General features: G+C 50.2%; 2 protein-coding genes across 14 annotated transcripts in view; both read left to right on the forward strand.

The window, feature by feature from the left end:
• eef2k (eukaryotic elongation factor 2 kinase) overlaps window positions 1–25044 on the forward strand; it is a 62872-nt gene extending 37828 nt beyond the window's left edge. For all 3 annotated transcript variants that reach the window (XM_052022503.1, XM_052022502.1, XM_052022504.1), the window contains 11 exons: window positions 831–963; window positions 1580–1707; window positions 4149–4359; window positions 7571–7638; window positions 9623–9697; window positions 10572–10625; window positions 11859–11999; window positions 14696–14884; window positions 18464–18588; window positions 21827–22005; window positions 23272–25044. In XM_052022503.1, coding sequence (XP_051878463.1) covers window positions 831–963; window positions 1580–1707; window positions 4149–4359; window positions 7571–7638; window positions 9623–9697; window positions 10572–10625; window positions 11859–11999; window positions 14696–14884; window positions 18464–18588; window positions 21827–22005; window positions 23272–23381 — 1413 coding nt within the window. In that variant the 3' untranslated portion in view covers window positions 23382–25044. The remainder of the gene's footprint in view (window positions 1–830; window positions 964–1579; window positions 1708–4148; window positions 4360–7570; window positions 7639–9622; window positions 9698–10571; window positions 10626–11858; window positions 12000–14695; window positions 14885–18463; window positions 18589–21826; window positions 22006–23271) is intronic.
• Window positions 25045–25212: 168 nt separating this feature from the next.
• The window catches only part of polr3e (polymerase (RNA) III (DNA directed) polypeptide E), a 65264-nt gene continuing 64010 nt past the window's right edge, over window positions 25213–26466 (forward strand). The window contains exons 1-2 of one of the 11 annotated variants that reach the window (XM_052022510.1): window positions 25213–25434; window positions 25630–25727. The gene's annotated coding sequence lies outside the window, so the exon portion shown is untranslated. The remainder of the gene's footprint in view (window positions 25435–25629; window positions 25728–26466) is intronic. The other 10 variants (XM_052022507.1, XM_052022506.1, XM_052022515.1 and 7 more) reach the window with 10 other exon arrangements.

Genomic DNA, 26466 nt, shown 5'->3' on the forward strand with positions numbered 1-26466 from the left:
TGATTAAGGCAAGTTTATCAGGTGTCGGGTAATTATCTAGCTACTTCTTTTTCGACTCTCCACTAATGGGGGAAAAATGTTATTTGCTGTTTTCTGAATTAGCAGCCATTTCTGAAATGTATCCCCTGTGCAAGTTGAGGGTTTACGGTTTGTAGATGGAACACACTGCAGCCACAGTGGCGCCAGGGGTCACTGGCGTGGTGGATCACATGTCCACTGGCGTAGTGGATCACATGTCAGTCATGTGATCTGATTTCCCAAGAATGAAGTAGCACTTTGAGCATTGGGGCATCCCGATCCAGGCGAGTGATAAATATTCCATCACATGCCTGGCTGGTCATGTAGAAAGCAGATTTCACGGGATTCCCGGCTTCTGACCTGCCCCAGTTAAGTTTCATTGTGTGTTTAAGAATGTTATTGTGTATTGTGTTTGCATCTTAGTGTTCCCTGTGGTAGATTCGCCCTGTGACATCAATGGCCAAATAGTGCCATAGCGTTTGTGATCTTGGAAACTGTGCACTGAAATCCAAACTGATATTTCTCTCTCTCTCTTTCTCTCTCTCTTTCTCTCTCTCTTTCTCTCTCTCTTTCTCTCTCTCTTTCTCTCTCTCTTTCTCTCTCTCTTTCTCTCTCTCTTTCTCTCTCTCTCTCTCTCTCTCTCTTTCTCTCTCTCTTTCTCTTTTTCTCTCTCTCTCTTTCTCTCTCTTTCTCTCTCTCTCTCTCTCTTTCTCTCTCTCTCTTTCTCTCTCTCTTTCTCTCTCTCTCTCTCTCTCTCTCTCTCCCCCTCTCTTTTTCTCTCTCTCTCTCTCTTCTTGTCACTATAACTTCAGGCATTTAGTCATTTCACCTTTGAACGCTCTGCACACCAGCTGATAGTTGTTGACATCCAAGGAGTCGGAGACCTGTACACGGACCCTCAGATCCACACGTCCAGTGGCACAGACTTTGGAGATGGCAACTTGGGTAATGTATTTTATGCTAGAGCTCAATTATATCTGTGAGTAAACTAGTCATTTGAGAGTCTCAGTTATTGGAAAGGTTTGTAGACCATGAATTTTTCAACATTAAGTTGTGGGTTTTAAAGAGAAAATAGAAATCTGTGTTGCAGAAACCCCCTACAGGTTCCTGCTGGGCCCTTGGCAGGAGGGTTGAGTCCATACTGGGGTTCCACGCTTCGGGAAGGATGTTGCCCCTGCAAAGGAGATTTGTCAGAATGGTTCCCAGGAAGTGATGGGGAGATCGGAGAAACTGGGGCCACTTCTCCTTGCCATAGAGCAGATTAATGGGAGGTATGCAAGAGGTCTGTGCTTGGTTAATATGGCCAGCAGCAGCTCCTTCAAGCCTCATCCACCAGCTCCTGGCAGCCAGTGACGGGGGGGCGTGTTGTGCTCCCCCACCATATCCCACCGGCCCAGAGGCTGCTCCACCATCGCCCTGGCAGACTCCACAAACCGCGTGTGGGTCTGTGGTTGCTGTAAACCATGGAAGACCCGGTCGAGAGCTGTCCAGCACACCGCGAGACCAACTGAAACATTAACCGATGGCGAGCTGTGTACTAACCCTCCACTTCCCTCCACAGGCGTGCGAGGTATGGCTTTGTTTTTCCACTCTCACGCTTGCAACAGCATTTGTAAGAAAATGGGGCTGACTCCGTTTGATCTCTCGCTGAAGGAAATGGCAGCACTGGAACATGCACAGAATTTACTGGTGAGTGCCTGACATAACCGCAGTAGTGTATTGCACCCCCCCCCCACCCCCAGCTGAAGCATGGACTGTCGGGTTAGATTGCTCCTTCAGTGTATGACCCTATTACCTGAACATTCACCTCTGACAGCCGCACCCCCCCCCCCCCCCAAAGACGTATGCACTTTCCCCAGGAGCAGCCAGTCAATGATGAGTGTGTTGTGACTGTGATCTGAAAATGGTTGTGTAATGATGAATAAAGACTTTTATATCACCAGTTTCAGATACTCCTGGGGACCCTCTCTGTAGAGTCTCCCAAACTCCAAGTACATCACATTTTTATACCCTAAAGATCAAAGGTAACAGCAGGCGATTCGATACAATTCCAGTAGCTATGACGACATTGTTTACTTCAATACTTTGAGTCTGACAGTGCTTTCTTTTGAGTTGAGTATCTACAATGGGAGACACGTCTAAATGTTCAAACACCTTTGCAGGGACAAACTAATTCACACGGACGGTCTAAAAGCTTCTGAGGACAGAGAACCAGATGCCCAAAATTAATGCTGAGGGCTGACTCTCTGAGTACACAGATATCCCAACTGTTGAGAAAGCAAATCTAGCTGTGGCCATGTTTGATGTGTTATTAGTATTGGTTTATTACTGTCACTTGTACTGAGGTACAGTGAAAAACTTGTCTTGCACACCGCTCATACAGATCAATTCATTACACGTGACGATATCAGTCTGGCCTGCAAGCTTCCTTGAACCTGGTCACAATGGTGCAAAATAACATCACCGGTGTTGCCTGGTTTGATGTCGGCCAATGAACATAACCCCACTGTCTTGTGTTGGCTGTTGCAGGCGAAAACACCTCATGGTCACTTCACTTCACAAACCCTATCCCTTGAGCAGCCATCCCCCTGCTGTGGGTCAGGCAGCCTGCTCTGTAGACAGCGCTATTTGTATACAATGCTGGCATTTTATCTTCATACTGACTACTGCCTGCAATTGACATTAAGAACTGAAGACTGGTTCTTGTTTGAATTCATTCCTGCTATATTCACATAATTCCATAACTCCTGAATCCCTAACAGACTCCACTGAATATTTTCTCCCCATTGGACCTGAGTACTGAGATTAATCATTGTATCCCTGTCAAAGTCGAGTTTATTGTCATATGAAAATCTCACATACAGCAGCATCACAGACAGGAGAATAAGCCCACACTGGGAACTGGGCATCAGCTGGTGTGTCTTGGCGATGCCCCATGGTAGTTTTACCTGATGGAAGTGAACGAGCCCTGTCACCCCTCAAACTCGCTGCCTTGCATCCAGAAAAAAAATCTGGAGGTGGAAATACTAATCCGAGATAGAAAAGATGCCACGGGTTTCCAAGAAACCCAGCCTGACACGAGGCAAAGGAGATGTTGGGAAGCAAAGAAGGGATCTCGGAGGGAAGTGGCCGAGGATGGAGACTTGGGGAAGGAATTCCGAAGCGTTGGGCTGTAGGGAGTGTGTGGGGCCAGATGTCCGAGATGGAAGCTGGAATATTCTGGGCTGAGGGGGTTGATGCTGGATCAGGCAGTGAGGGAGGCTAACAAAAGGGTGAGGAAACTTCAGGGAAAGGGGGTATTTTGGGGGCTGTGATGTTGGGTGACGAGGGCAGCGGAGTCACAGTTGCACTACGTCTGAGGGAGGGGGAAGGATGTGAGGTTGGTCAGCAGAGCACTGGGAGAGAAGGGAGTTAAACTGGATAGAGCACAGAGAAGATTTACGAGGATGTTGCCGGTACTGGAGGGCCTGAGTTATAGGGAGAGGTTGGCCAGGCGAGGTCTTTATTCCTTGGAACGTAGGAGAATGAGAATGAGGGGCGACCTTATAGAAGTGTTTAAAAAATTATGAAAGGTATAGATAAAGTGGATGGTAACATTCTTTTCCCCAGGGTAGGGGAGTCCAGAACTAGGTTTAGGGTGAGAGGGGAACGATTTAAAAGGGACCTGAGGGGCAACTTTTTCACGCAGAGGGTGGTGAGTATATGGAACGAGCTGCCAGAGGAAGTGGGTGAGGCAGGTACAACAGTATCATTTAAGCAGCACTTGGATAGGTGGAATATACTGGGCGGGGCTTGGAGGGATATGGGCCGAACACAGGAAATTGGGACTGCTGGGTGGGCACTGTGGTCGGCATGGACTGGTTGGGCCGAAGGGCCTGTATCCGTGCTGTATTGCTCTGTGACTCTGTGAGTGTAGGCAGGCGTGTGTGTGGGGTTTCAGCAGCTGAGGCAGGACTCCAGTCGTGTTAGGAGGGTAACACACCATGGGAAAGCAGATAGCTCACCAGCAGTGACCGTGGACCTTGCTGCTTGGTACAAGCTCAGTGGGAGCTCCGGTAACAAAGCATCTGCCAGCTTCTTCATGTATGGTTTGTATTTTTTTTTCCCTCCACTCCATGTGCGTGAATTAGAAAATGGCAAAAACCGTCCTTCGAGGCACCGAGGAGGTTTGTGGCAGCACCAGGGTGAGGACTCTCTCTGGCTCCAGACCGCCCATGCTCAGACGCCTGTCTGAAAACTCTGCAGATGAAAATATGAGCGACAGCATGTCTGACTCTCTCCCCTGCTCGCCGTCGTCCTGGTGGAGCCCGAAGGAAGACATACTGGGCAGGTCTCCGATGGGTAATCCGCGCTCCTTGTGCACTTGTTCAGCACTGGGGGAGAGGGCAGTCTCTGCAGTAGGTTCATCGTCTGCTTGGTCGCACACTTTGTCCAGCTAGGGTATTGGGGCTGTTGGAGTTGGGATACAGGTTAGTCATAGAGCACTCCAGCACAGAAACAGGCCCTTCGGACCATCTAGTCCATGCCAACCTGATCTTCTGCCTAGTCCCATCTACCTGCACCCGGACCATATCCCTCCAATCCCCTCCCATCCATGTACCTGTCCAAACTTCTCTTAAATGTTACCATTGAACCAGCATCCACCACTTCCGCTGGCAGCTCGTTCCACACTCGCACCACCCTCTGAGTGAAGAAGTTCCTCCTCAGATTCCCCTTAAATATTTCACCTTTCACCTTAAACCTATGACCTCTAGTTCTAGTCTCACCCAACCTGAGGAGAAAAAGCCTGCAATGCATTCACCCTATCTATACCCCTCATCATTTTGTATAACTCTATAAGATCTCCCCTCATTCTCCTGTGCTCCAGAGAATAAAGTCCTAACTTATTCAACTTTTCCCTATAACTCAGTCCTCAAGTCCCGGCAACATCCATATAAATTTTCTCTGCAGTCTTTCAAGCTTATTGATATCTTTCCTGTAGGTAGGTGACCAGAACTGCACACAATACTCTAAATTTGGCCTCACCAATGTCTTGTACGACTTCAACATAACATCCCAACTCCTGTACTCAGTGCCCCGATTTATGAAGGCCAAAGTGCCAAAAGCTCTCTTTATGACCCTATCTACCTGTGACGCCACTTTCAAGGAACTATGGATCTGTATTCCCAGGTCCCTCTGTTCTACCGCACACCTCAGTGCCCTACCATTCTCTGTGTAAGTCCTACCCTGGTTTGTCCTCCCAAAGTACATCACTTCACACTTGTCTGCATTAAATTCCATCTGCCATTTCTCAGCCCATTTTCCTAGCTGGTCAAGATCACACTGCAAGCCTCGATAGCCTTCCTCGCTGTCTACTGCACCCACAACCTTGGTGTCATCTGCAAATTTGCTGATCCAGTTTACCACATTATCATCTAAATCATTACGATAAATGATAAACAACAACAGACCCAGCACCGATCCCTGCGGCACACCACCAGTCACAGGCCTCCAGTCAGTGAGACAACCATCTACTACCACTCTCTGGCTTCTCCCGCTAAGCCAATGTTAAATCCAATTGGCTACTTCATCCTGAATGCCAAGTGAGTTAACCTTCTGGACCAGCTTCCCATGCAGGACTTCGTCAAAGGCCTTGCTAAAGTCCATGTAGACAATGTCCACCACCTTTCCCTCATTGACCTTCTTGGTAACCTCCTCGAAAAACTATAAGATTGGTTAGACGTGACCTACCACTCACAAAGTCACGTTGACTATCCCTGATCTAATTAAATAGAATACGCTGAAAGGGCTGAATGGCCTATACATGTCCCACTCTCCCTGGATATAACACCTCCCATGTTGTAAGAGGAGTATGGCCCACCGACTCTATGCCAGCCCTTGCAGAAATCCCATCAGTCCCACTCCCCCATTTATTTCCCTGTCAGCTATTCCCTTTCACATGCCCATCAACTTCCCCCTTCTCCTAATTCTCCCACCAACCCCCTGCACTGAGGACAATTTACAGCAGCCAGTTGACCTCCCATTGTGTCGTTGGGATGTGGGAGGGAACTGGAGCACATGGGGGAAACCCACGCGATCACAGAACACACAAACTCCACGTAGACAGTGCAGGAGGTCAGGATCGAACCCGAGTTGCTGTTACTATATGGCTGTAGCATTAATTGCTGTGCCACCTGTACATCACAGGCAGTAGGTCACCAACAGTGTTCCTACATTGTGCCACAGGCAGTAGGTCACTAACAGTGTTCCTACGTTGTGCCAGTGTTGGAAATAGTCCTTCACCTTTCCATAGTCTCCAGTCAATGGATCTCATTTTAAAACAGAGTGTGGCTGCTTTAAGGAATAGTTTTAGAATGCAGTTGGTGTATGTGAGCTTAGTTTAACTCTTTGCTCTTCCTTCCCCTCCCTAGTCTCCCTGCTTGAGATTTCTGCCATCTTTCGTTAGTCAGAAATATTGCTGAAAGCAACAGTTCATAGAGTTGTACAGCACAGAATCCCACCATGTCCATGCTGACCTTGTTGCCCAGCACACTAATCCTGTTTGCCTGCACTGGGACCTTCTGTGTGTTGCTTATTCTAAATTCCTGTCTAAATTTTATCAGTTGCAGATGTGGGCAGAGAAATGGCAGATGGAGTTTAACCCGGATAAATGTGAGGTGCTGCACCTTGGTGGGACTAATGTCAAGAGGCAGTACACTCTTAAGGGCAAGACCCTCAACAGTGTTGAAGAGCAGAGAGACCCTGGAGTGCAAGTCCATGGCTCATTGAAAGTGGCTACACAGGTAGACAGGGTGGTTAAGAAGGCTTATGGAATGCTTGCAGTTATTAATCGGGGTATTGAGTACAGAAGTTATGATGCATCTCTATAGAACTCTGGTTAGGCCGCATTTAGAGTATCGCGTGCAATTCTGCTCACCTCACTATAGGAAGGATGTTGAGGCTTTAGAGAGAGTGCAGAAGAGGTTTACCAGGATGCTGCCTGGATTAGAGGGCATGTGCTTTCAGGAGAGGCTGGACAAACTTCGGCTCTTTTCTCTGGAGGGGCAGAGGCTGAGGGGTGATCTGTTGGAAGTGTGTAAAATTATGAGGGGCATAGACAGGGTGGACGAGCAATATCTTTTTCCCATTATTGAGTGATCCAATACCAGAGGGCACGCATTTAAGGTGAGAGGGCGTAGGTTCAGAACAGACGTGAGGGTTTTTTTACTGAGAGAGTGGTGGATGCCTGGAATGCGTTGCCTGATAGGGTGGTTGAGGCAAATTCATTGGGGGCTTTTAAAAGGGACTTGGATGGGCACATGAATGAGAGGAAAATGGAGGGATATGGGCATTCTGTAGGTAGGAGGGATTAGCACAACATTGTGGGCCGAAGGGCCTGTTCTGTGCTGTACTGTTCTATGTAAATTCCTCTTAAACATAATTGTATCTGGTTCCACACAATGTTTCCTAGTCTATTCTCATTGTTGGGGGTTACCTCCAGGTTGTCTGCTTTCCACCGTGAGGTTGGGTGCCTCCCAATAATCTGCACCTCTTGCTGTGTTGTTTCTTTCAGGTTGGACAGTGTTTAACGAAGTCGATAATCTGAGCGGTGAGCACAATGGCTCATTGGGTGAGAGACGGGTAAGAACTTCCTGCTTTAATTGTGGCTGTTCTAATAAATGTGGTGTTGTAGTAAAAGTTCCTTAACCTGTGAAACTATTGGTGGTTCTGTAACCCACGGTGGCATTAATACAACACACACTTCCTGCCTTCTGTCTTTCTGTTATGGGGAATGTAGTACAACAGGTAATAGACTGATGCCCCGAGTTCAAATCACGCGTGGAAGACTGTGAACTAAGTAGATCTGGGGTAAGAAGTGAGGATCAACAATGGGGACCATGAAACTACCAGATTATTGTGAAGCTGATCTGCATCTCCAGTGTCCTTGGTAATCACGACAGGGAAGGCAGCCATTTGACTGTTAGTGTCCATGTCAGCCTCCACTGGAGGAATCCCATCAGTGAACATTACTTGATTATTACTCTCTTGCACTATTTATTTATTTTTGTAACTTATAGTGATTTTTGTCTTGCACTGTACTACTGCCGCAAAACAACAAATTTCACGATGTATGTCAGTGATAATAAACCTGGATCTCATTCCTTATTTCCCTGCAGCCTACGACTTCCTCTCTCTCACATGCCCGTCAATTCCCCACTGATTTGTTTGCTATTTACCCACACTGAGGGGTAATTTATAGCACCCACCACCCCACACGTCTTTTTGGGATGTGGGAGGAAACCGGAGCACCCAGAGGAAACCCACGCAGTCACAGGGAGAATGTGCAGACTTCACACAGACGGCACCAGAGGTCAGGAGCTGACCTGGGTCTCTGGAGCCATGAGGCAGCGATGCTAACTGGTGCACTGCCATGTCACCCAGGGACGGTTTCCTGGTCTTGCCTCTGCACTGCTCCAGATCCACCAATGTGCTTGACCCTGAAGTGGCCCAGGATGATGCACCCATAGCGGTTAGCGTAACACTATTACAGCGCCAGCGACTCGGGTTCAATTCTGGCCGCTGTCTGTAAGGAGTTTGTATGTTATCCCCGTGTCTGCATGGGTTTCCTCCGGGTGCTCCAGTTTCCTCCCACATTCCAAAGATGTACGGGTTAGGAAGTTGTGGGCATGTTATGTTGGCGCCGGAAGCATGACGACACTTGTGGGCTGCCCCCAGAACACTCTACGCAAAAGACGCATTTCACTGTGTGTTTCGATGTACATATGACTGATAAAGAAATCTTATCAAGTGCGGTTGGGAATGGACAATAAATAATGGCCTTGCCTGGTCCAATAAATAAATAAAGGAAAACAACCCAATGTGAATTAATATTTTGATTTATTACATTAAGGAATATCCCCTTCAAATGTGATACTTTCTGTTTTAGGTCTGGACCAATTAAGAAATGTAAATATTGATCAAAATAATTGGTTCCGATCAGACCTTTTTGCCCATTTTCACTTTGTACAGCAGTGATAGATCCATGAGAAATCCAATCTCAAGTTGCCACAAGAGTAATTGTTCCTCTATCATGGACTCTCCTCCCCTTCCCCCATTTTCTTCTCTGCTTAAAACCTCTTCAGCCTGACATACTAACTGTTCGTGCCTGCAGTTGTACTGCCTGACCTGTTTGGTTTTGTGGTAACCGCAGTGAGATTCTCCTTGTTTGTCCACTGTTGTTGGCCCAAACACAATCTAATGTAACAATCACCCTGTAACTGCCCCATTAACCCATTTGACCTGGTCTCTCCCTATCACAGATGTTGCCTTCGTCCTATCCATCCCTCCTGCAACTTTCTTACCTTTTTTTTTGTACCTCTTTCCCAGTTCGGACAAAGGGTCTTGGACCTGAAATGTTAACTCTTTCTCTTTTCACTGAGGCTGCCTGATCTGCTGAGCATTTCCAGCATTTTGTATTTTTATTTCAGATTCCCAGCATCTGCACATTTTTAAAAATAATTTAATTTCACTGCCTTCTGTGCTGCATGCCCAACCTTCCCAGCTGTGGTGTTGAGAGCGGTAACTGAGCTTGCTTCCTAAGGGTCTCTTCTCTTTCTCCTGCCAGATGTCAGAATCAGGAGGTGACAGCGGATGCCCCAGTGAGCGGAGGAGTGAACTGGAAGGGGAGTGTGCAGACCGGGTAATGAGCGACGTTTCCTCATAACAGAAGGACAGCGAGAGGATTTGGTGGGTTGCTCACTTGTGGGACCCTCCAGACTAGAGGCCGTCAGTGGAAGGGAGATCCCGTGGGATGTTCGGAAGGGACATCTTGGTGCAGAGAGAGGCAAGAACGTGGAGCCTGCAGGCATGGAGGCAGGATGATCACGTGTGGGAGGAAGGAATAGAAGGGACTGCTGGAGGGTGAGGTGAAATGGGGCGGGAAGAGTAACGGGCATGGAGCAGTCAGGCTGAATGACCAGGTTCTCTACTGTCCTTACTGCACTCTCCTGTGGTGACCCCGCTGCACAGTTTCACATCGTGCACCAGCCACGGGAGAGCGCGGTAAAGACGGGACAGAAACACTTCATTTCATCTGGCTGGTCCGTGCCGGCAGAGGCAGATAATCACAGGAGCGTCAGCCCCCGATAGAACTCTGCAGCTCTCTCCTGTGGAACCTCCGGGCTCAGTTGAAGATTTCGGCACCTTTTTGTTTGATGGGGTTGTTAAAGGTTACAGACCGAGAACAGGTGCCAATTGAACTGTGGAACAGACAGGAGGGCTAAAGGGTCCACTTGTCCCAAACTTCAGAAACTCATTGCTTTGTCTCTAGTTCTGTAGGATTGTATGACTACTCGGGAGAAGCAGCACTGGTGTGAAGGGCTTATGCTTGTCACTTTATATCACTGAAAGTTGCGTTTAAAAAGTGCCAATCTTACCAAACGTTCACCGGATGTGCGGCATTCGTCATGTAGTCAGTGGCTGCTACATGCGTGCAGGATTTAATTCCACTCGGGTACATCTCTGAGCCCTCTGTCACTGCTCTCTGTGACATTTTGTTTCCTAATTCCTTTAAGGCAAACTCAAATGTGCGAAAGTATTGTGAATCCGATGAAGACAGCATCCGACGGGTACGTAGAACACAGCAATTCTCCTTCAAAGTCTACTCTGACCTTTTTGGGTTCATTTCAGTGCACAGTATTTCTTTATGCTAATTGACTACTGTTTTATTTCCTAACCTTGTTTCCTTCCGATTGTTCTTTGATCAGGGAAATGCAAGGCCCAGTGTGTGCCAGTCCTTAAACATCCTCAAACATGGTCATAGGACTCAGCTGGTGATCATGCATGAGAGCTCGGTCCTTGCATTTTATTTGTGCCTTTTGTTGATGATGCATGGTGTACAGAGCGTGTAGAAGGCTTGCCCTGTTTTCACCGCACCCCTCGCAGGTCTGAACGCAAGAAAATAGGAACAGGAGTAGGTCACTCGGCCCCTCGAGCCTGTCCTGGCCACTCAATATAATCATGGCTGATCTGCCCCAGACCTCGACGCCCCTTCTGTTCCCCAGAGTGTTCAATTCCACCATCTTTCTTTCAAAAAAATGTATCTTCCCTCTCTTTAAATACCCCCAGTGATCTGGCCTACACAATCCTCTGGGGTTGAGAGTTCCAGAGATTCACCGCTCCCTGCAAGAAGAAATTCCTATGCACCTCTATTTTAAATGACGGCCCCCTGACCTTGTAACTGCACCAACTCCTGTGGCACTCTTCCACTAGTGCAAACGTCTCAACCCTGTCATGCCCCTTGGTATCTTATGTTTCAGTTACATCACCTGTCATTCTTCTGAACCCCAAAGAACACATACCCAACTGCACCGTGATTCTCTGCAGTGGGAGTTGCTGCATGTGTGTCCGCTGGGGAGGGTTTAAAGCAGTCTCTCCCCCTCCTCTGGCAATCATTCTTCCTCGAGGAACCTTCCATCACTGGCTGTCCACATCCGTGTGTGATGTTAATGTCTGTGGGACTGTCACTCTCGCAGCTGGTGAGGGAGGGAGAAAGTAGATGGGAACAGTTATCCCTTTTATTCTGCCTGTGTAACCTAACCTGGGAATTGAATTTAGCTGGAACTGTGTGGGCTTAACTTGTAAATACGGCATAGCCAGCTTGAGCAATTGCAAAGTAAGTATTTCAACGCCGCCGTTTTTGTATGCAGATGTAGTTTTTGACAAAATGCACATGGTAACGCAAGCAGTTTGTGCCTTAAATCTGCTGACGAATGCTTTGCCATGTGCCTGTTATCGGTGTGCAGACTGACCTGCTTCGAAGCCAACACGTTGATGTGTAACACAACTTTTTTGTCATAAAGGATCACCATAATGAGGACAAGTGGAACCATTACCACACATCCAGAGCTCACTCGCACTGGCCTTCATGTGTGGCTGTTGAGGTGGAGCGACTTAATGCCATCAAGCAGGAAAAGAAAATTGGGAAGTCCATACTGGGCAAGGTAGGTCAGGACAGCTTCTATCCTGACTTTTGAACGGTTCCCTAGAACTATAAGATGGAATCTTGACCTCATAATCTACCTTGTTATGACCTTGTACTTATTGTCTGCCTGCACTGAACACAAGAACATGAGGAATAGGAGCAGGAGGAGGCCATCTGGCCCGTCGAGCCTGCTCCACCGTTCAATAAGATCATGGCTGATCTGGCCGTGGACTCAGCTCCATCTACCTGCCTTTTCCCCATCACCCTAATTCCCCCACTGTGCAAAAATCTATCTAACTGTGTCTTAAATATATTTAATGAGGTAGCCTCCACTGCTTCCCCGGGCAGAGAATTCCACAGATTCACTGCTCTCTGGGAAAAGCAGCTTCTCCTCATCTCTGTTCTAAATCTATTCCTCCAAATCTTGAGGCCATGTCCCCTAGTTCTAGTGTCACCTACCAGTGGAAACAACCTTCCTGCCTCTATCTTATCGATCCCTTTCATAATTTTATATGTTTCTATAAGATCCCCTCTCATTCTTCGGAATTCCAGCGAGTGTAGTCCCAGGCGACTCAATCTCTCCTCATAGGCTAACCCCCTCATCTCCGGAATCAACCTGGTGAACCTCCTCTGCGCCGCCTCCAAAGCCAGTATATCTTTCCTCAAGTACGGAGACCAGAACTGCACACAGTACTCCAGGTGCAGTCTCACCAGTACACTGTACAGTAGCAGCATCACCTCCCTACTCTTTCTCTGTATCTGTAACACTGTTCTGCATTCTGTTGTTTTCCCTTGTACTACCTCAATGTACTGTTGTAATGATCTGTATGAACGGTATGCAAGACAAGTTTTTCACTGTACCTCGGTACATGTGAGAATAATAAACCAATTTACCAATGTAATTTACCAATCTCCTCTACAATGTGCTTCCACAGTTCACTCTGACTTTTATATTGCCACCCCTGACTTGGCAAACCCCAGTGCAGTAATGGGGAGAACGTTGACATCACTTGATCAATAATCAAACAATTGTTAAAGACAGTTAGCAGGAGAACAATACACATTTCACTAAGAAACTTCCTAATCTCAGGCTATTAGTGGAAGATTGAGGGAAAGTATCAGGCTTTTCTTGACCCCTCTCATCTCTCTGGGTGTACAACATCTGGGATTGGGTGAGAAGTTTCCTTCATCAAAATGATAATCAAAAAAGTATGATACTGGAAATCTAAAATAAAAGCATGAAATGCTGGGAACACTTGGGACAGGCAGTATCTGTGGAGAGAGAAACAAGAGGGGCAACTTTTTCACACAGAGGGTGGTGAATATATGGAACGAGCTGCCAGAGGGAGTGGTTGAGGCAGGTACAACAGGATCATTTAAGAAGCACTTGGATAGGTACATGGAGGGGCAGGACTTGGAGGGATATGGGCCGAATGCAGGAAATTGGGACTAGCTGGGTGGGCACCGTGGTCGGCATGGACTGGTTGGGCCAAAGGGCCTGTATCCATGCTGTATTTCTCTATGACTCTAAGAGTTAATGTTTCAGGTCGAGGACCATTTGTCAGATGTGTGACAAATGGTTTCAGATGTGAAATGTTGGCTGCTTCCAAATGCCTTGTTAGTTGCTGCATTGTCACAGCAAGAGGTGGAATTCCTTGAAACCTGTCTCGTTAACCAAGCTATGTCTGTCTTCTAATGTCTCTATGGCTTGGTGTTGAAGCATGTTTGTGAAATCCTTAAGGTGTTAAAGGCACTATAAGTGCACCTTATTGTCTGCCTGCACTGCACTTTCTCTGTAACTGTAACACTTAATTCTGCATTCTGTTATTGTTTTCCCTTGTACGACCTCAATGCATTGATGTGATGAAATGATCTGTATGAATGGCATGCAAAACAAAGTTTTTCACTGGACCTCAGTACATGTGACAATAATAAACCAATTTACCAAATGCAAGTTATTGTTCAGATGGCCGCCCCTCAGACACCTACGCCTGTCTTCTAGCCAAGAACAGTCCTGCAATCTAGCTGCCTGCTCCTTCCCTTTCTGAAGGACTAGACTAAGGAGCTTTGGTTGTGGGATTTGGACTACTTCAATGGTAATGGAGGAGGTGAGAGGTGATGGATTCCACTCAGTCTGTCTCTGTGTCTGACTGGACGTTGTGAAGGTGGGTGTGACCAGCCCTGCAGTAAGACACCGTCATCTCCAACACTTCCCTCTGGACTACAGGGTTAGGTTGTGCTTACACAGAGACAGAACACCCTTGGTATCCCACCAACTCTTCTCAGACCTAGCACTCAACTATTCGTTGGTCCTCAACTATTTGTGCGGGCTTCCCGAATAGAGCAAGGTGTTGTTGTTCAATCCCTGCTTTGAGACAGAACTTTTTTCAGTATCTGCGGTCATTTTGATATTCGTTTAATTGAAGGAAACTTCTAACAAATGCCTGGTAAACTTGGGGTCATCTGGACGAGTGCTTAGTAACACTTTCATTCACGTGGGCATTAATAAGAAGCTGTATCCTGTTTACTGCACTGAGTTTCTGTCGGCACAGTGCCCCTGGTAACTTTCCTTCCTCCCATTGTAGGAGCTTCCTCTGTTGATGTTCCAAGCAGCAGGCTGTGCAGCCCAGCTCGTTGTTGGAATGATCCCACTCTGGTTCCACGGCCCTGATTTCTCCCCTTGACTCAGGGTAACTGCTTGTGTTGCTTGTGTAGGTGCATCTGGCCATGGTTCGGTACCACGAAGCTGGCCGCTTCTGCGACAAACTGGAGGACTGGGACCGTGACTCTGCAATCTTCCATCTCGAGCACGCCGCACTCTGCGGGGAACTGGAAGCCATTGTTGCCCTGGGCCTCATCTATCTGCAACTGCCTCACCACATCCTGACCGACGTCACCGTGGAGGTAGGTCTGGCCAACTCATCGTACAACATCCCCATTAGTAGAGTTGTCATAGACTGTCGTACAGCACAGAAACAGGCTCTTCAGCCCAGCTCATCCATGCCAACCCATTGTACAACATCCCCATTAGTAGAGTTGTCATAGACTATTGTACCGCACAGAAACAGGCCCTTCAGCCCAACTCGTCCGTGCCAACCAACGCATTGACCTGAGCTGGTCTTCCTATCTATGAACTTGTCCAGATATCTTTTAACTGTTGTAATTGTACCTGATTCTATCACTTCAGGCAGCTTGTTTCATACACCCACCACCCTCTGTGTGGAAAAAGTTGCCCCTCGGGCCTCCTTTAAATCTTCCCCTCTCACTTTAAACCTGTGCCCTCTGGTTTACTGTGACAATACACCCTGTCTACGCGCCTTGTAATTTTATAAACCCTTGTAAGGTCTCCCCTCAACCTCCTTCGCTCCAGGGGCAAACAGTCCCAGCCTGTCCAGCCTCTCCTTATAACTCAAGCCCTTCAGTCCCGGTAACGTCCTTGTGAATCTTTTCTGTGTCCTCTCTAGCTTAGTCACGTCCTTTTACAGCGACCAAAACTGCTCACAAAGTGCGGTCTCACCAACGTCTTGTACAGTTGTCACGTGGCGTCTGCAAAGAGAAAAACCCTCGCTTGCTTTATATAACAAGCAGCAAGGGTCCCAGCACTGATCCCTGTGGTACACCACTGGTCCTCCAACCCTATTTCCGTTAACTGCTGTTAGGTAACTTCCCGTATTGAGCATGTTACCTGATTTAATGACTCTCATTGAGTACTGTCCACCTCTGCTTCAAATTTGAAATCTCGACCAGTCATTAACATGAAAGACCTGCCAACCTCCACGAGCACCAGCTCCACCATGGTGGGTCACATTTGTTTGGTGCCTTTCTCGTTCACCTGGTTATGGCCAAGGAATAATCTGCAATAACTTCTCTTTCTGTGCCTTGGTATCTTACAGGAATTTATCCTAGTTATCATTTTCACACTTCTCCTTAATAACGTTATCTAAAAACATCGTATCACTTCCCATGTTCTCATTATATATCCAGTTTCATTTCTCTTGAGCGTTCCACTATCTCTAAATAATCTTACACATCGTGTTGATCTGTCTGAGGATGAAACTCCAAATGTTGATCAAGAACAGAGGATATGTTTGGTAATGCTAAGCAAATCAGATAAAGCTAACTCAGATTTTTATCAGAATATGTAACCTGACCTGGTTACATTGGGCTTGTATTAGGTAGCTGGACTCAAGAGATATGCTTCCACTGGAGTCAGAAGCAGGGAAATAGAGTTTGTGATAAAGTTGAAGACAATGATAACTTTGTTTTTTTAATATCTTTACTAGTCACATGTACATTGAAACACACATTGAAATGCATCTTTTGCATAGAGTGTTCTGGGGGCAGCCCGCAAGTGTCGCCACGCTTCCGGCGCCAATATAGCATGCCCACAACTTCCTAACCCGTACGTCTTTGGAATGTGGGAGGAAACCGGAGCACCCGGAGGAAACCCACACAGACACGGGGAGAACGTACAAACTCCTTACAGACAGTGGCCGGAATTGAACCTGGGTCGCTGGAGCTGTAAAGTGTTACGCTAACTGCTGCACTACCGTGCCAGCCCTCATCCATCCTGTCCAAACCTCTTGGGATCTTGTGTTTCAGTCAAACCTCCAATAAACTCCAGTGGATACAAGCCTGCCTCATCCGTCTTTCCCCGAAAGGCAACCATTCCCATTATTAGTCTGGTTAATCTTCCCTGAACATCTTCCGACACATCTTATATCCCTAAATATTGGTCTTCCTACTTAAGGGACACAGTAGTCCAGATGTGGTCTTACCAATTCCCCCTGTAACTGAAGTTTAACTTCCCTACTTCTGTGGCAACGATCATCATTAGCAAAAGGTTTGTGAAGCGATGGTTTCCCATGGGGGCAGCACAGTGTTCTCATTCTTCTGATTTTCTTTTGTACAACATTTGGGTCCATTTGGCCCATTTGAATCCATGCTAGCTCCCAAAAACTCCATGAGTCTCGTTCCCCTACAGACTTCCCTGGGGTGGTGCAGAGCTGCTGTTTCACAGTTCCAGCATCCCAAGCTCAATCTTGACCTGGGGCACCTGTCCATGTGGGGTTTGCACGTTCTCCCTGTGACCGGGTGGGTTTCCCTTGGGTGCTCCCGTTCCCTCCCGCACCCCAAAGACGTGCGGGTTGGTAGGTTAGTTGGCCGCTGTATATTTTCCCAAGCGTGTAGGTGAATGGTGGCATCTGGGAGGAGTTGATGGGAATGTGGGGAGAATAAAATGGGATCAGTGTAAAAGGGCCAAAGAGCCTGTTTCTGTCCTGTTTGACTCCAAGACTGTTGGAGAAGTTAATGAGCCTGAAGGGTGATAAATGCCAAGGTGTTACCTGCTGGAGTGCAGAGAGGGAACACTCCCCCTCGGCCGACACTCGTTGCTTTGTTCAAAACGGAAGAATGTTTATCCAAGACATTAGCTGCTGGGTATCCCACTGTTGCCCTGAATGGTTTCTTTCCCAGAACTGACTAACCCTGTCGCAGCCACTTTTTTCGACCCTTCCTATCGTAAACCAAAGTAGGGAAGATGCTTCTGAAGTTGCCAACTGTGAGGGGCAGGCACGGTGGTGTAGTGGTTAGCGTAATTCTTTTACAGCGCCAGCAACCCGGGTTCAATTCCGGCCGCTGTCTGTAAGGAGTTTGTACATTCTCCCCGTGACTGCGTGGGTTTCCTCCGGGTGCTCCGGTTTCCTCCCACATTCCAAAGACGTACGGGTTAGGAGGTTGTGGGCATACTATGTTGGCGCCAGAAGCGTGGCGACACTTGGGGGCTGTCCCCCAGCACATTCTTAGCAATGCAAAAAGATGCATTTCACTGTGTGTTTCAATGTACATGTGACTAATAAATAAATATCTTACCTGAGTGTCAGATAGTTGCTGATAAATCCACTGCGAACTTGGGGAGAGACCTCTTTACCCAGAATGTGGCCCCCGCTGTTACAGGGTGGGAGAGGTGGGCAGTGCGGTGCACTGAAGGAGAAGCTGGAAGCTGCAAAGGATTAGGAGGTTATGGTGACTGGTTTGTGTGGAGTGTGTACACCAGCTGGAACAGATGGGCTGAATGGCCTTTTTTTTATTGTAACTCTGATGTAACTTTGGCACAGCTGGCAGAGCCGCTGCCTCACAGCTCCAAAGACCTGGGTTCGATCCCCACCTCTGGCACTGTCTGTGTGGGGTTTGCATGCTCTCCCTGTGATCGCGTGGGTTTCCCCCGGGTGCTCTGGTTTTCATCCACAACCTAAAAACTTTTGGGCTGGTGGGTTAATTAGCTGCTATAAAGTACCCCTCGTGTGTAGGTGAGTGGTAGGGCTAGGGGGGGAGTTGCTGGGAATGTGGGATTAATGTGATAAATAGATATGTGATGGCCTGTACAGACTGGGTGGGTAGAGGGGCAGGTTTCTGTGACTCTAATCCTCTGAATTTTTATACCTTGGCAACTAATGTGCCTGTAACTCTGGTGTGTGCGGACAGGACAGCGACCAGCATCGGAAGGTTGGCTTTGACTACCTCCTGATGGGCGCAGAAGCGGGGGATCGCCCGTCCATGATCCGTGCAGCTCGAGCCTTCGACACCGGCGCCAGCCTCGGTCCTGACAGGTGCGTGTCCCTCCTCCCTCCCCTCCTCACTCCCCTCCTCCCCCCCCTCCTTCCCCCCCCCCCCCCCGGTAAATTACATTGTACCCACCAAACCGGTCAGTTAATATCTTCCTCACTGAGAATCTGATTGTCATCTGCAAGCTCTTTAATCATGGCTCATTGTGAAGCAAAAAAAAAATGACAGATGCTGGAATTCTGAACCAGAAGCATAAGTTGCTGGAAACGCTGAGCAGGTCAGACAGCTGCTGTGGGGAGGGAAACAAAGAGTTAATAGTTAATGCTTGGAGGCCATCAGAAGGGTGGATTAATTTGACTAGCATGCTGACGGGGGTCACGATAACTTGGTTTCTCTCCCCACACTTGCTGTCTGACCTGCCAAAGTTTTCCAGTGAGTGTCTTTATTCACAAAGAAGCTTCAAGACTGAGAGTATTCACCTAATTTATGCCCCTCATGATTTTATACCCCCCTATAGGATCACTCTTAGTTTCCTGCGCTCCAAGGAATGAAGTCCTAACCTGTTCAACCTCTCCCTATAAACAGCTAGGACTTCATTCCTTGGAGCATAGGAGACAGAGGGGATCCTATAGAGGTGTATAAAATTGTGAGGGGCATAGATAGGGCAAATGCACTTGGTCTTTTTCCCCAGGGTCGGGGAATCAAGAACTGGAGGGCACAGGTTTAAGGTGAGAGGGGAGAGATTTAGCAGGGACTTGAGGGGCAACTTGTTTACACAAAGGGGAGGTCAGTATGTGGTATGAGCTGCCAGAGGGAGTGGTTTAGGCAGGTACAGTAACAACATTTCAAAGGTACTTGGACAGGTACATGGGTAGGAAAGGCTTGGAGGGATATGGGCCACACGCTGGCATATGGGACCAGCTGAGATGGGCACCTTGGTTGGCATGGACTGGTTGGGCCGAAGGGCCTGTGCTGTGTGACTCTATGATTGAGCGCTTCAGGATCTCATTGCAGGCATCTTAACTGTCGCCTTTGGCTTTCTGTTGCTGAGCCAAGTTTGGATGCAAGCTGCCTCTCTGGCTTGGATCCAGAGGGCTTTTTGCCATCAGTCTGCCACACGGGACCTTGTCAGGTACCTTGCTAAAATCTATACAGGCCGCATCATGTGCACAACCTCCGTCAACGTTCCCTCTTAACCCTATCAGGGGAAAGATATTGGGATTGGTCAGGGCACAGTGCCTGTCCTTAACCTGCAGGGGATGTGCTGTGCTGGCCCTCGGAATGTGCTGTGCTGGTGAAGCCTGCACGGTTAGGCATGAAAACCAGGATTCTCCTTGTGAGTTACTGAAAGGGTGGGGTGGTGAAGTGTGAGCTGTGACTCAGAGTCAGGAGCAAGGAGCAGTCCAGTTTGTCTGGCACTGCCCTGGGTGCACAGCTTTGTTCAGGCTCTTGGTTCACAGACAGAGCAGGAAGTGTCTGCTGATGAAGGTGTACGGCACAGCAGGATCGAGGATTCGAGTGTTTTCCCACTCCCCCCCACCTTCCTGTTTGTGTGCTCCTGGTCTCCCACACCAGGGCTGAGGAAACTCCACAGATCCACTCCCGGAAATCCTGGATAAACAGGATGACACCTGGTGTTACTCAAGTGGGAGGTGAGAACAGCTTGGGAACGGTGTACGGAGGGAGACCTGGGTGTGCCATTGTTTACGGCGCCGCTTGAGACAAAGTGCAGTCACCACCTCCTCCATTTCCCCAGCTCCAAATCCAAGCCTCCAGATGAAAGCAGCAGCTGTTCGAGTCCCTTGTCCCCACCCACACCAGGTGGTTTGTAGGCTGGGGCAGGCTGCTCATCTCCATTCTAACGGGTGGGGGCAGTTCATGGGGAAATTCGCTCCCCTCCTACTCTCCGCGCGCTTGGCTTGTCTGCAGCCAGTAACCTAACAGATTCAGACTTCTGACCCAGGGCCCCGGCTGGGATGGGCTGGGGTAACAAGAGCTTGCACTTCGATGGAGACACCAGGGATTCCACAGACGCTGCAATCTGGAGCGACACACACGCAGTGCAGGAGGAACCCAGCAGGTCAGGCAGCGTCCGTGGAGGGAAATAAACGGTTGATGTTTGGGTCAAGATCCTTCATCAGGACTCGACCTGAGACATTGACCGTTTATTTCCCTCCACAGATGCTGCCTGACCCGCTGAGTCCCTCCAGCACTTTGTGTGTGCTGCATGTAGACAAACACGTGAATACGAAGGGGAGGGAGGGATATGGATGATACACAGGAGGAGGACATTTAGTATAAATTGGCATCAAGATCGGCACAACATTGTGGGCCGAATGGCCTGTCCAGTGCTGGACTGTTTTCTGCTCTATTTATACAGCACCTGTTTAACGTAGTGAAGTGTTGCAAGGCCTAATTGATATCAATGGAGTCCTGGTCCAAGGGCTTATCAGGAGGGGTTGATCCAAGGCTTGGGGGGAGGAGGGTGGGGGGGAGGTGTCTCGGAGAGATTAAGGGCAGGAATTCCCAAAGCAAGCGGAAGTGGGGATGTCTGAGGCTGGGGCCAGCGGATCTTGGGAGCGTACTGGGATGGGAGGAGGCTGGAGGAATGAGGTGAGGTGAACAGGAAGGGAAGGAGATGGGCACCTGGCCACTGAGGAGCCGGCATTGTTTCCTCAGCAGGGGAGGTAGCAGAGGCCATCCGGAGCCTGGGGAGTTTAAATGGAGCGACTTGGGGGAGAAACTGTTCCCTTTAGCAGTAAAAGTTGGGACAAAGGACTAGAGCGGAAAATGGGCTTCAGTTGATAGAGGTGAGACAGCCCACACCGTATCCCTAGGGCAGAATGGCCAATACCAGAGGAGATCAGTTTAAGGTCTGTTGGACATGTGACTTGAAGTGGACGCACCTATAGAGATTGGCGCAGCAGGCAGAGCTGCTGCCTCACAGCGCCGGAGACCTGGGTTCGATCGACCTCTGGTGCTGTCGGTGTGGAGTTTGCACGTTCTCCCTGTGACCGGGCGGGTCGGTGGGTTAATTGGCCGCTGTAAACTATACAGTGAGGGGTGGAATCTGGGGGGGGGGGGGGGGGGTGCGTGGAGGAGCTGCTGGGAATGTAGGGGAAGAGAAAGGGATAGTGGTGGGATACTGGTGGCTCTCTCCAAGAGCTGGCACAGTCATGATGGTTCGAATGGCCTCTGTGGAACTCTGCACTGGTCCCGGGACTGTGTGGGGCTGGGATCTCGCGGATCCACCTGCCAAGTAACAATGTTGTCTCACCGCAGGACCCAGGACTGGAAGGAAGCTCTGCACTGGTACAATGCCGCTCTGAACATGACCGACTATGACGAGGGAGGAGAGTACGACGGAACGGGGGACGAGCCCAAGTATAGTCTCCTTGCTCGAGAGGCAGAGATCCACATGACGGGGGGGTTTGGCGTGGAGCCAGATCCCCAGACAGCAGGTTGGTGCCCCACACCCACGTCTGTCCGTCTTGTTCCTCTGTGTCCCCTCCCCTCCCTCGCACACTGCACCGCTGGGCTGCTGCCCACACACTGAGAGTCAAAGAGTCACACGGCACGGAAGCAGGCCCTTCGGCCCATTCTGTCCGTGCTGGCCAAGGTGCCTCCCTGAGCGAGTCCCATTTCCCCGCGTTTGGCCCATTTCCCTCCAAACCTTTCCCGTCCAAAGAAAACAGCGATGTCTCGCTTCGGAGTCTGTGCTTTAGGGAAATCCACTTGGTGGATGTTGGGAACGGTTCAACGACGGAGAAAGATTTGTGGTGTGCCCATGATCCACAGTGGACGGGGCACTTCCCTGCTTCCCTCCTCCCCTCCTGCTCTCCCTAGTGCTGCCCCCATAAACCACTCTGTCCATCCAGCACGGACAGATGGGCTGAATGGTCAACGGGACTGCTGTACTTTGCCTGTAACTCTAGTCACTGACCATGGAAACAGGGCCCTTCCGCCCAACTTACCCTACGAGCCAGTCCCATTTCCCTCCCTGTGTTTGGCCCACATCCCTCTAAACCTATCCATGAACCTGTCCAAATGTCTTTTAGCTGTTGTAATTGTCCCCGCCGCTACCACTTCCTCCAGCAGCTCGTTCCACACACCCACCACCCTCTGTGTGGGAAAAGTTGCCCCTCAGGCCCACTTTAAATCTTTCCCCTCTCACCTTAAAGCTATGTCCTCTAGTTTTGGACTCCCCTACCCTGGGGAAAAGACTGCGACTGTCCATCTTATCTATGCCTCTCCTGGTTCTATAAATCTCTATAAGGCCACCTCTCAGCCTCCAGCACTCCAGGGAAAATGGTCCCAGCCTATCCAGTCTCTCTCCATAACTCAAACCTTCTGGTGACGTTCTTGTGAATCTTTTCTGCAGCCTCTAGCCTTATCAGACCGGGGGCGGATGGTGAATTTAATTGGAATTGGTTTATTATTGTCACTTGTACCGAGGTACAGTGAAAAACTTGTCTCACAAACTGATCGTACAGGTCAATTCATTACACAGTGCAGTTACATTGGGTTAGTACAGAGTGCATTGATGTAGTACAGGTAAAAACAATAACAGTAAAGTGTCAGAGCTACAGAGAAAGTGCAGTGCAATAAGATGCAAGGTCACAACAAGGTAGATCATGAGGTCAGAATCCATCTCATTGTACAGGGAGACAGGCACTTGTCCGTGGATGTTTGACTTGCCTGACACGGTGCTTCAATGCTTTCTGCAGGTGATCTCTTCACAGAAGCGGCAGAGGCAGCCATGGCCAACATGAAAGGCAGACTGGCCAACCAGTATTACCAGCGGGCAGAGGAGGCCTGGGCCATGATGGAGGAATGAATCTCGGCTGTGCCCGTGGCCGGTGGCTGTCCACTGAACACTGACTGCCCTTCTGTGTCACTGACGAATCCTTGGGACTTCCTCCTGTGTCTTTAAATGTGTGGAGGATGGTGCTGTGGGCTTGTGCTAATGCGCACGGGCTGCTTGTGGTACAGTTATCACTGGCACCACACAGACTTTGACAGCACCTTTTATGTGTATATTTTGTGTTTAATAATAGGGCCATTACAGAACATGAAGTTTCATTTCTGATTGCTGAGTGCATGTGGTTCTGCCAGTTTGTGGCTCTGGGTTTATGATAAGCAATGACAAACTACTCTGCTGTATTGTCCTTTATCTCAAAGCAGCAGTGTTTCTCTATCTGCAGGTACTTGTGTTTATTGTTTACAGGGGGGGGGGGTGGAAAATGTGCATGCTGCACTGAAACATTGAAGGGGCCACTGGTTGGAAACACCATTTGATGCGGTGCTTGCCCGTTAGTGCAGGAGGTGTGGCCAGAGAGCAGCAGCGTGTTACTAGTTTACAGTCACTTCCACGGGGCTGCCTGACTCTCGCTGCGGCTCGGTGCCCCTCGATCTCCTCCCCATGTCTGCTTAACCCTTGCAAATCTAAAGCACCTTAACAGATCAAAGCCTCCAATTGCACTCAAGGTAATGAATGATTCTAAGGTGCCATGTATGTTGCCATTTTGTGGCATGAACGGCTTGTGTTGATGGTTGACCCTTCTAGCACTATTGGTTGAGGGAGGAATGTTGCCCAGAATAAATAGGGCCACGGGCTCTTTAATGGTTCGGGAAGGGTGTGACTTCAGTGTTATGGTTCACCTGAAATGCTCCACCCAACAGCAGGCAGGTATCCTCGTAGACCATGCATATACCTAACCCAAAGAAGTGCCGACTCATGGGCTCAAGGCAACTTTTACCATTCCCAATGCTAGTGTGCTGCAAGTTGCTCTTTTGGCAAGTTGTTCTATCTGGGAGCCACTGTCAATGAGGTTAGATCCTGCCTTGTCCAATCCTCACGTGTTTTAACCCTCTTGAGCAACTCAACCCAAGCCACGATTGCCTAGTGCAAACACATTGTAGCCAGCTTTGTACGATCCTTCTGTGTAAATGCAGTGCACAAGCTGAAGAGTACCAACTCCCCAGAAAGCATGTCGTCTCGACCGCTGTGGGAAAACCTGTCAATCTGGGAAGAGACGCCGTCTGGGCCCGCTGATACGCACAATTGATTGAAATTCAGTAATCGAAGAGTGAAATTCTGGGGGTGTAAATGCGAAATAAAACCAAACTGCTGGAAGTAGGCGGCATCTGTGGTGAGACAAGCAGGTGATCGACAAGCAACTGTGGGCCATTGACAGCTGGGGATAATGTTTTCAAGTTGCAAAATAAATTCTAAGAATGGGAAATGCTAGAAATAGCAGCATCGGGCAGCGAGCAACTGTGGTAAAGCGATTAATGTTTCGGGTCTCTCACCTTTTAAATTGCCATAATTCATGTTGTGCCCTTGATGTTCCATTGCTGATCTGAAGTTGATGCTAGTCTGGGCTTTACAATGGAGCCAAGTGCCCTTCTGCAAATTGGCAGGCACTTGTTCCCTGGAGGTTTACACAGTTTTAATGTGTATGTGCTTGGCAAGAATAAATTCTTTTTATTGTTTTGAATTCAAGTGTCTTTATTAATATTTTTATATCAGTTAAAATGCAGCTTTATGTGGCTGTGCGCCGGGGCTCCCCGTGTACCGGTGTAACGCGGTCCTCCGGCCGCCAGGGGCTCCCCGTGTACCGGTGTAACGCGGTCCTCCGGCCGCCAGGGTCCCCGTGCGGCGGGGATTGTGGGTCTGAGTTGGGCCCACGTGTCGGCTCCATGGCTGCGGGCGGCCCGAGTCATCTCGCCGGGTCGGCCTGAGGGAGCGGCCGGGCCGGGCAGCGCCGTGAGTCCGGGGGAGCGGCCGGGCCGGGCAGCGCCGTGAGTCCGGGGGAGCGGCCGGGCCGGGCAGCGCCGTGAGTCCGGGGGAGCGGCCGGTGGGTCCCGGTGTCCCGGGCCGGGGAGCGGTGGGTCCGGGGGGCCGGTCCCGGGGGCAGCCGGTGGGTCCGGGGGGCGGCCGGGGGTGCGAGCGCTGGTCCGGGGGAGGGAGCGGCCGGTGGGTCCCGGCCTGGGCCGGCTTGCAGCCTCGGGCTGGGTTCAGACGGCTCCCCGTCCCGCCGACTGCATTGACCGGGCTGCATCTGTCTCTGTGCCCGCCGCAGGCCGAGGTCCCGGGTCCTCCCTCCCTCCTTCCACCCCCGATGAGGCGGCTCCATCCCCGCGGAGGAAGAGGTCAGCGCGGCCCGGGCACCGCCAGCAGGTAACGGGGGGCGGCCGGGGGCCGGGAGCGGGGCCTCGGGCAGCGCCGCGCTCCCTGCGGTTGCATCATGTTCGGGGCCCGAAGGCGGAGGGACCGTAACCCGAGGCACAGCGGGGGAGGGGGTGGCTGTTGTCCCGGGGCACCGTGAGCCTCCCCCTCCCCCCCTTCCCCCCTCCCCTCCCCCCTCCCCCCCCCTCCCCCCCTCCCCCTCCCCCCCCCCCTCCCCCCCTCCCCTCCCCCCCCCTCCCCCCCTCCCCTCCCCCCCTTCCCCCCCTCCCCTCCCCCCCTTCCCCTTCCCCCTCCCCCCCTTCCCCTTCCCCCCCTCCCCCTTCCCCCCTCCCCCTTCCCCCCCTCCCCCTTCCCCCCCTCCCCCTTCCCCCCTTCCCCTTCCCCCCCTCCCCCCCCTCCCCCCTCCCCCTTCCCCCCCTCCCCCCCTCCCCCTTCCCCCCCTCCCCCTTCCCCTTCCCCCCCTCCCTCTCCCCCCTCCCCTCCCCACCTCCCCTCCCCTCCCCACCCTCCCCTTCCCTTCCCCCCCCTCCCTCTCCCCCCTCCCCCCCTCCCTCTCCCCCCCTCCCTCTCCCCCCCTCCCTCTCCCCCCTCCCCCCCCTCCCTCTCCCCCCTCCCCCCCCTCCCTCTCCCCCCTCCCCCCCCTCCCTCTCCCCCCTCCCCTCCCCTCCCCACCTCCCCTCCCCTCCCCACCTCCCCTCCCCAACCTCCCCTCCCCTCCCCTCTCTTCTCC

The sequence above is a fragment of the Pristis pectinata genome, chromosome 8 (assembly GCF_009764475.1).
Source record: "Pristis pectinata isolate sPriPec2 chromosome 8, sPriPec2.1.pri, whole genome shotgun sequence".
NCBI classification, from domain to species: domain Eukaryota; kingdom Metazoa; phylum Chordata; class Chondrichthyes; order Rhinopristiformes; family Pristidae; genus Pristis; species Pristis pectinata.